This window comes from Lipotes vexillifer, unplaced genomic scaffold (assembly GCF_000442215.2).
Source record: "Lipotes vexillifer unplaced genomic scaffold, Lipotes_vexillifer_v1.1 scaffold470, whole genome shotgun sequence".
Taxonomy (NCBI): Eukaryota; Metazoa; Chordata; class Mammalia; order Artiodactyla; family Lipotidae; genus Lipotes; species Lipotes vexillifer.
In genome coordinates this window covers 2,445,473-2,456,002 of record NW_006799533.1, presented here as the reverse complement: position 1 = coordinate 2,456,002, position 10,530 = coordinate 2,445,473, and the positions used below count along the sequence as shown (strand labels likewise).

At 36.0% G+C, this 10,530-nt stretch overlaps 1 protein-coding gene across 1 annotated transcript in view; it reads right to left on the bottom strand.

The window, feature by feature from the left end:
* Nucleotides 1-10,530, bottom strand: part of INTS6 (integrator complex subunit 6) — a 91,956-nt gene that overhangs the window by 26,513 nt on the left and 54,913 nt on the right. Inside the window, exon 5 of the mRNA XM_007471687.1 lies at nt 3,411-3,594. Within this exon, the coding sequence (XP_007471749.1) occupies nt 3,411-3,594 (184 nt within the window). The remainder of the gene's footprint in view (nt 1-3,410; nt 3,595-10,530) is intronic.

The window sequence follows — 10,530 nt, the reverse complement described above, 5'->3', positions numbered from 1 at the left end:
AGGACCCCCCCCCCCCTAAAAAATCTAAACATAGTGAGTCTGAAGGCAGTAAAGTGAAACAAAGGGAAAAAAAAAACTTTCCCCCAGAGTATACTAGATTAGCATTTTAGTAAAATGGATAAGAGACAAAAGGAACATTTCTAAGTTGGGCAACAGTTCTTATACAGGCTAAGAAAGTTAAATTTATTTAATCTAGAAAAGTCTTACAATTTTTATAAAAAGCTTTTTATCCTCAATACTTCTACCAACATGTCTATTAGGCATTTTAAAAATTTGATGTCATACCTGCGCCTCTCCCAAACCTGCTTCTCCTCTGAGTAACCATCTCAGTACTTGGCATAGCCATTCACCTCCAATTGTTCAGGCCAACTGAATCATCTAGGAATCAGCCTTGATTCCTTCTTTGCTCATTGCCCTCAGTCTCTCCTTTCCATCAGACCACCTCTCACCCACCACCTCCAAACCTAACACTTTAGATCAAAGTACTATCATCTCTTCTAGTCTCCCTGCTTCCATTCTCACCACTTTACAGTATATTCTCATCCAGCAGCTGAAGTGATCTTTCAGAAACAGAAATCAGATGTCACCTCCTACAAAAAGCCCTCCAATGACTTCTCGTCACACTTGGAAAATAAAAAATATTTATTATGGCCTAAAAGGCTATTCAATACTTGGCCCTTGCCCACCCCTCTAAACAAACCTGTTACTCTCTACTTCTCCCTACATAAGCTCCAGCCATATTAGCCTTCCTGTTGCTCCCAAAAACATGGGGCATGTTCCTTCTCTTATTATCTCCTCTACCTAGATCTTTGTATGGCTTACTCCATTATTCAGATTTCTGTTCAAATGCTAACTAGAGTTACTGTGGTGACCATTTCACAATGTATACAAATACCAAATCATTATGTTGTACACCTGGAACTAAAATATCTAAAAAAGAGAGAGGGTTGATGAACATGCTGTAACAATAATTTTAGAGGGATTAATATTTTTAAGATACAACCAGGGCTGATTTAATCCCTATTCAAACAACTGACTTTAACATCAAGGTTAGAGATATGCAAATGTAATTTATAAATAATTGTTGTTTTATTTACTTCTTTAGACAAAGAGTATAATAATCTCCAAGGACATGCAATATTTTAAATGGATTCAAACTGGGGTAAGCATATCCTTTAGGTTGATGGTTAAAAAAAAAAAAGTCACCTCCTCAAAAGACTTCACAGGAATACTCATTCTCTGCCTCATTATGCTCTGCACCCTCACCCTATTTTTTTTTCTTGATAGTAAGGAGAACTCTCTGAAATATTATTTATTCATTTTACATGACTTCATCTGTCACACAGTCAAAAAATGTAAGCTTTCTGTCTATCTCTCTATCTTTCTGCTGTATTCCCAGGATCAAAAACAGTTATTTTGCATAGAGTATTCATTAATTACCTGATAATAAAAGAAAAATGCTTACAATGACAATTATATAATTTTTAAAGTATACATTAAAAATATAACAAAATATTAATTATTTTGGCAACACAGGCAAATCTTTCCAATTTTCCTTAATGAACATGAATTGTTCTATAATGGAAAAAATAAATGTACACACACTACTCTTATCATCAAGTTTAAAAATGCACAGAGGGCTTCCCTGGTGGCGCAGTGCTTGAGAGTCCGCCTGCCGATGCAGGAGACGCGGGTTCGTGCCCCGTTTCGGGAGGATCCCACATGCCGCGGAGCGGCTGGGCCCGTGAGCCATGGCCGCTGAGCCTGCGCGTCCGGAGCCTGTGCTCCGCAAATGGGAGAGGCCACAACAGTGAGAGGCCCGCATAACGCAAGAAAAAAAAAAAAAAAAAAATGCACAGAATTGTTAGCAGTGATTACATATTTGGATAGTACAACACAAGTGGATGTTAGCTTTTCTGTTATTTCTACTGTTCTGGTGTTTTATCCTCAAAACTTTTTTTAGTCAACATTCTTCGAAAATAAAGAAGAAAACATACTATTCATATAATATGGAAAGGTAAGTGACATTTGACCAGCTTCCCATTGTTGCTAGCAGGAGCATGAAGAAAGGTAAATAAACCATTCCGTCAGAAGAGATTCAGGATGTATATTGGGGAAAGCTCCCTAATTCCTTGACCAACTAAGTTTTCTGGGTCACTGAAAGATATTACCAACGGTGATTTCGGAATCTTCTTCTAACTTATCTTCTTTTTTTTTTCTTTTTTTTTACATCTTTATTGGAGTATAATTGCTTTACAATGGCGTGTTAGTTTCTGCTTTATAACAAAGTGAATCAGTTATGCGTATACATATATCCCCATATCCCCTCCCTCTTGCATCTCCCTCTCACCCTCCCTATCCCACCCCTCTAGGTGGTCACAAAGCACCAAGCTGACCTCCCTGTGCTATGCGGCTGCTTCCCACTAGCTATCTATTCTACGTTTGGTAGTGTATATGTGTCCATGCCACTCTCTCTAACTTATCTTCTTCACATACCTATCTATATGGGATACCCTTTTTGTCTGTGAAATTTGCAGATCTCCAAAATCTACAGAATTTTAGAAGAAAGGCACCTAAAATATTAATTAGACTTTATATTTTCCTTTAACTCACATAGCTGGCTATGAGAGAATCTCAATAGAGCACTGACAGTGTATGGAGACTATGTCACAGCCCTTGACACTGATGAAATAGTGGTATGCCCAACCTGGACATTTTTGTATCAAATTCCCTAAGCAAGAACTAAAAGGAACCATGAAAGCAAGAATACCATGCCTGTCATATTCACTATGTTAAGTCCTAAAGCACGGAACAGTGCTTGGTACACAGCAGGCACTCAATATATATCCATATGAATTTAACCCACCTGTTAACCAATTCCACATTATTAAAGTTCTGAGTCTCTTACATATTCTGTTTCAAGAATTTCACTAATGTTCACTAGCACAGTGATCACCTGGACTAGCTGGCTAAGAGTTCACTACCTGTTTCCTCTAACCTATCTAGCTCCCTCTTTGCCTCTGGAGAAAACTGTACTTAACCAGGCATTAATCATTACATGGATAATGAGATGATTCTCAAAACATTTTTTCAGAGAAAATAATTCTACGGCATTTGTAAATCATTAGCAATCTTTGTAGATAAGAAAATAAGTTTAACAACTTCAAATACCAGCATTTTCTATATGGTTAGAAAAAAAAATCATGCATTATCAGACCCAATAGTATTCACATCCTATTCAAATCGAATCAAAGACCTTCATCAATGTAGTTTTAAAACCATCTATGTCTACTAACTTCTAATATTAATTTGTTGAACAAAAACAAACATGGAGATTTTGAAATGCACACTTTAAAACATTCAGATCAACTCTGCTTAAGTCACTGAATTACTGCCAGCAAAGAACTTACCGCCTGTCACTTCACACATTGGTGTGATTGCAGAGTCATCTAAAGGCACACCTGTCAACTGCTCTGATTCTACTGACATCGTGCCAGGCAACCGCAACACTAATGCAAAGAGTCTCTGATCCCAACGAAAAGGTTCCTTGGTCAATTCGCTTCCAGGCAAAGGAGAATTAAGAGGTAAATGGAGCTGAAAGTAAGGGGAAATAAAAAAACAATAAGATTTCCAACACTATTTCTCCCAAAAAGGCTACATTAATGACACATATTAAAACTACATCATGAGTCATGAGTCTCCTATCATTCAAAAAAAAAAACAAGCTCAAAAAAAGCTTATATATATAAATATATATAATAGCATATAAGATATTATTACTTCAATTTTCTTAAGCTTTACTCAAAGAAGACCTCAAGTGAAAAAAATCTATTTCTGTAATGCTTTTCAGATTTCAACATAACTCACCACCAGGTGCTGGACTGCTTCTAAATAAATCATTTCATTTAATCATTAAATTAACCCTATGATAAATATCTTAGGGTTCCTATTTTCTAGATTTAAAAAAAAATGGGCCTCAGAGACAATAAATGATTTGGCTTCCCAGGTCCAAGTCAGTATTTTTTCTTTTTCTTTTTTTTAAAAATTAATTAATTAATGTATTTATTTATTTATTTTTGGCTGCTTTGGGTCTTCATTGCTGCACGCGGGCTTTCTCTAGTTGTGTCGAGTGGAGGCTACTCTTTGTTGCGGTGCACCGTCTTCTCATTGCAGTGGCTTCTCCTGTTGTGGCTCACAGGCTCTAGAGCGCAGGCTTAGTAGTTGTGACGTATGGCCTTAGTTGCTCCACGGCATGTGGGACCTTCCCAAACCAGGGATCGAACCCGTGCCCCCTGCACTGGCAAGCGGATTCTCAACCACTGTCCCACCAGGGAAGTCCCGGAAGTCAGTATTTTTTTTCTACCACACCACAGTAGCCTCAAACACCTCCATAGTTAATGATTTAAATATGCTTCATTTCATACGAAACATATCTTCCCAAATCATTTGCTTAAAAGTAAATTTTATCACTCTAGTTACATATTAAATGTATTAAAGGTAATGATTCTTACTACATCTGAGTAAAGGTAGAGGGTTTGGGGGTTTCTTCCATGTGTTTTTTAATCTATGGCTCTCCCCATGCCTCTAGGACCTGCTCAATCAGAATCCAAGATTCTTAAGAATTTTTAAACACTTTAAAGTGATTCTTATGGGTACCTCTGAACCAACAGTCACAAGGTACCAACAGATCCACACATCAGTCTTAGCGTAAGTAAATAGGGACAACCAGACAATATGGGCCTCATGATGTCAAGCACATAACATTGAAAAAAGGAAGGAAAGAAAAAGGGAAGGAAAGGTTGAATCTGAATCTAACCAAGCCTTCAGGTCTAACCACCAGTTTACAGGGACAACTGAGGATACAGGATCAAGTTATCCACCACCATAGGGAGCAATCAGTCAAATCCAGAATGTTACAGGACAGATGACCTGGTTTCTCCAATGAATCAATGGCACGAAAAAGCAAAGAGTGGGAGTGGGGAGGGCTGGTGGAACTGTTAGAGAATAAGAGGCAAAACAATCAAGAACAAAGATTTTTAAGACAATTGGGAAATTTTGAAATACATGTTACTGGTATTATTAATAATATTTAAGTGTGATGATATAGTGCTTAGGAAAACAAAAGTCTTTATCACTTATAAAATTTTTAAAAAAAGAAATGAAACCCGGGATCAGCATACTCAGGGATTGATTTATACAAATACTGGAGTTTTCTTTAACATACAGAACACATTTCAAAATTATCACTCGGCTGTATACCTGAAACTAACACAACACTGTAAATCAACTATACTCCAATAAAAAGTTTTTTTAATAAATAAAATAAAATAATCACTTCCAAATTAATTGCCAGAGTTTATACTACTTTTGTCAAAAACAAGACATAATTGTATTGCTTACAGCCTTTCTATTTCTCACCTTGAAGATTTCTGAACTTGATAAATTAGGGATTGAAGTCATTCTACACTGACTTAAGAACTCAAGTTTCTTCAATGACTTACATCAAACCATTAAAAAAAAAAATCAGATTCAATTCTAAGAAGAGAATTCCTAGCAAAGCTCTGCTAAAGTGGCACCTCTCTCCAAAAGACTCATGTCAAGAGAATCTGCTGCAAGATTCCTATATCAGGATCAGCCAAGATTTCGTGCCCATGGCCAAGAGTCATGAGCTTTTCTCCTGGCACTGATCCTACTTTTAAGGCAGAAGTCAGAGGCAATAATAAGGAAGGACTCTTAAATTAAGAAATCTGGGCCAGGGTGTTCCCTGAAGAAGGTTTTCTAACCTCAAAGGTTCTGTGACACTTGCAAAACAGCTTGGGAACTCCCAAGACCTTGCTGCTATCACCACACCCTGCCAGAAGATAAATATGGAAGCACCAATGGCACTGGAGGAAGAAGATTTCGACTGTTAATGCAGTAGCTCTGGAAAGTAATGGATACGTGGACCTGTCTCAAGAATCCAGTGGATAACAGCACTGCAGAGACCTCATGTATAAATAAATAGTGGATAGGACCCCAAATCACATACACATACACACACAACTTATCAAGTAATGCTCACACACACACACACACACACACACACAATCAGATAATGACGAGCATTATCTTTTTATTGGCTGCGCAATGCTAGATCTAGAATGTACTTCAAGTAAAACAAAAAGCCAAGGGTCACAAGCATATTTTACACATAGCAATATCAATTTTATAAACTTGTCACATTTTTATTCATTTTTCTATTTCTTATTATTTACGCCTTCCATATCACTACCACCCTCCCTCATCACCAAAGAGGCAGGAAAAACTCCTCTATAGCTGAAATGCACTAGTAAAATAGGAAGGAGTGAGGGCAAGCAAACAGGGACAGGAAAAAGATAAAAAAACCTTAGTGAAAAAATATTCTCAGGAGGGTTGGATTACTCCAAACCTAAAGTCTACAGTTGAAATTCTAGCAATGTCTTATAATCACCAAGGGAGGTCTTTCTGGATATGTGGACTTTGAAAATCAAGGTAAATAGCACATAAATCAAGTAGAAAAACATAAAATTAACCACTATAAAAATGTGCAATAAATATGAATAGATAATTCCCAAAGTTAAAAATGGGCAACAAAACAAAATAATGCCCGAGGAAACTCATATAGCCTATAAATATGTAGAAAGACGCTCAAATACACTAATCATCAGATAGTACAAATTAAAGGCAAGATGCAAAATGATACGTAGAGAAGAGCATCTGCACTATTAAACAATTACTTAGTGTAGTTTTATATGTGTATAACATACACATATAGGAAAAGTAAAAAAACATGAACTGGAAGGCTACACACCAAATTCATGATAATTGTTGCTGCTTGGATGGGGAAGAGGGGGGGAAATAAACACTGAGTAAGGGAAGAAAAGAAACTGCACTTAACTATCTGCAATGTTCTCTTCCATTCACTAAATTTTTAAAAATCCTCAACAAACAAAAATCAAAATGAGCAAATATGGCAGAAATTTTTGTATCACTTACTCTCATCCAGAATATTAGAATATAATAATATGCAAAAACACAGTAAACTATCCATTCAAGCAGTTATCTATACCTCTTTTATAACACTGTTATCATTTTATAACAAAATTAAACACAAGAAAACTTCATACACGTCTCAACTCAATAAAAGGTATATTAGATATAATCACTAGCCCCAAAGCTCAGACATTTATAAGGACATTAACACAGAGTTCTGCTTATACTTAACTGGCTATTAAAATATACTGTAAGACAGTAGAATATTTCTTAAAAATTATGTTTGCTTTCTCTCATCATTTTTTATGCCCCTACCAAATATTAGGCATTTAGGATTTGGAGGACTTAAAGATGCATGGTAAAATATGGTCCCACTACTCCCAAGATTTCTGAGAACAGGGATCATGTTCCTAAAGGAACTGGTTTTAGAGATGTGTTTAAGGAGAAGTGACAAACAGAAAGAAGAAGATAGAAAATCGCAGTACTGGCTATCAAGATATTTATTAGGATTTTTATTTCTGAACACTTGACAGGAAAATAGTTTTATAAAAGCCGTTTTCTGAGACTTAATTGCAGGAAACTTTAGTAAGAGAGTACTCAAATTTAAATGTCTGATGAGGCAAAAAAAACTGTCATTAGCAACAACAATTATACAGTAGTAACTATTATATGGCAGACACTGTTCTAAACCATATATATATGTCTGTGTGTGTGTATACACACAAACACACACTCATTTAATCTACAAAATAAACAAATGTGCCAGGCACTACACATTCCTATTTACAAATGATAATAACTGAGGCACAGAGAGCCTTGCCGGAAGGTACACAGTAAATGATGAGGAGACAGAATATAAACCCAGGTAGACTGGTCCCTGATGCTGTGCTCTTAAACACTGCATTGTACTGCCTGTTACTGAAACCATAATCTGCATTTTAAAAAATCAAGTGTTGAGATATTAATGTAAAAAATAAACTAATTCTATTAAATGGAAAAAGAAAATTTTAATTATAAAAATAACTACTTTTAGAAAGAAATTTTAATCATCCATTTCTGAATCAATCTGGTGATTTTGAACCACTAATTACTAAATGTTATGAACATTTTAGATTATTTGTTTTTATAAAGCACAATCCTATGCTTCCCCCGCCCCGTTACTCTTTAATGAAAAGAGGCACTTTCTCCCTCTTGCTATTAACTTCCAGTTCTCAAGTACATGGGTAATAACAACAATAAAAATAAACAACAATAACTGCTAGCATAACGAGCACTCACTATGTATGTGTCAAGCAACATTCTAGGAGCTTTTCATATTTATAACATGTTTATAACAAACCGATGGGGTAGGTACTATTATTATCCCCATTTTACAGACAAGTTGCAATGTAAGATTGTGTGTCAAGAGAGAATACAGACTCAAATAACCCCTGCTATATAATCAAGTTTAGAGCAAGAAAGAAGGACTGCAAATTTTAAGAACTGGATGAATCATGTGTAATTCAATAATACAGTAACTTTCCCATAACCATGACATTAGTGGTCTTTATTAGGGTCTTCATAAGATTATACTTTGCAAAGCTTCGGTCTAATGGACTAATAAACACAGAAAACTTTATACTAACCAAGTTTTATTTTTACTTGAATACAATTGAGGTTTTCTATATTATTATTTTAAATGGTTAATTTTATTGATCTCACCATTCCAGATTTCTTATATAATTACCTTGGTAGCTGACAGAAAAGGAAATATAACTTCAATTTAAATTGAGGAAGACTGTCCTACTTTTCCTTCTTTCCTCTGGATAACTATCTTACTGCCCTTTCTCACCTTTGAGTCTCTCCTCAATTTCTTATAAAAAAAAGAACACAATTTATTTCTCCATAGGTATGAAAAACAAAGGGCAGATTAGGAAGGTGACTGTCTATCATTAGGCATACTCAAACTTTGTGTACTTATAGGAGTGTGACTTCCCCTCAATTTGTTTCATATTTGTTTATGGTTCAGACCCTAATTATCTGTGATTTTGCTAAGGCTGGACTAAAGATCAACTTAAATTTTAATCAGTTATTCTGTGAGTGCCTACCACAAGCATGGCATTATTTCAGGATTTAATAAGGACTCTACCAAGCCAAATAAGATTTGGATAACGTTTTAGCTAGCTCACTTTAAGATAACCAATTCTAAAACTTCAGATAGTCAGGATTCTCATACGTTATTGTTTTTTACATTTGCAGAGTGTAAAAAATAAATAAATAAAAGTCAGCAAACACTGAAAGAAGATAAAAGAAATTCCTTTTAAAAACATTTTTAATTCAGGACCCGAACAGATTTCTCCTGGCACGCAACCTAACTCACTCCTGGATGATGATCACATCATGAGAGTCAGGTGACTGATCTGTACCAACTCTTAGGAGGTTTCCCCTTGCAGCTGGATATTCTGCCAACTGGTTCTATTACTGAAGTAACTCATTATATAAGTCCTTTAATAATTATACTTCCTACCTTAAGTTTTAATGACCTATTTCCCTGACTGCCTATCCCTCTCCAGTTTGAGAGAAGGCAGGGAGAGGAATCTGATTCTTTTCTGTGTCCCCCTCATAGTATTTGTCCCGTTCCCACAGCCTAAGAAAAGGACTAGAGTAGTACAGTACGAGGAGCGGAATGAGGGCTGCAGAGCACAAGCACCAGTCCTGCCAACAACATTTGTGCTCCCCCCAGCCCAAACCATACACAGATATGGATGCAAACACACAAACACAGATTCCACTGTCATACTGTGGTGGGTCACAGAACCAGCTAGTCCTATCTCTAAGAGCTGAAGTATTATTCTTCCCCGATATATGAAACCAGCTGATCTCTATGTCCCTTGTATGCACCCACACATAGAGGATATAAAGACATGAGCTGCAAAAATTTGCCTGACACCTACAGCAGGGGGTAGAGAAACAACCATTCCATATGGTGAAGCCATTAACAACTCCTGAATCGAGCTCAATGTACAATATTCACAATGAGAATTTACATATGGACATACTTCTACTGACGCCACACAGAATACAACCTCATAAATTCTAGCCTTAGAATTTAGAGATACAAAGAGTGTGGTCATATATTCTTTCTTGCAAAAATTTTTTACCTCACACACCAAACCAAAACTTGTCTTTATAGTTTAATGCACTGGCCTAGTATCAATGAACTTGGCACAGTATCAAAGAAGTAATTAGGTCATTATTAGTACAAAATTTTTAATTGTTATCATGTGGGGCATTCTTCTTAAATATTAAGAATGGGGATCACAAATCGAGCTATAACTCAGGAATTATTTAACGAAAGGCAACACAGCAGACACTGTAATTTCCTACCTCCAAGAACATGTAAATAATTATAATATGTTATGATATGAACAATAGTAAAAGTATGCATGAGGTACAGAGGAATAATTGATTATTTGGGGGATGGACCAGCGAAGGCTCTCCGAGGAAGTAGCATTTGAGTTAGTTTGAAGAATGAAAAGT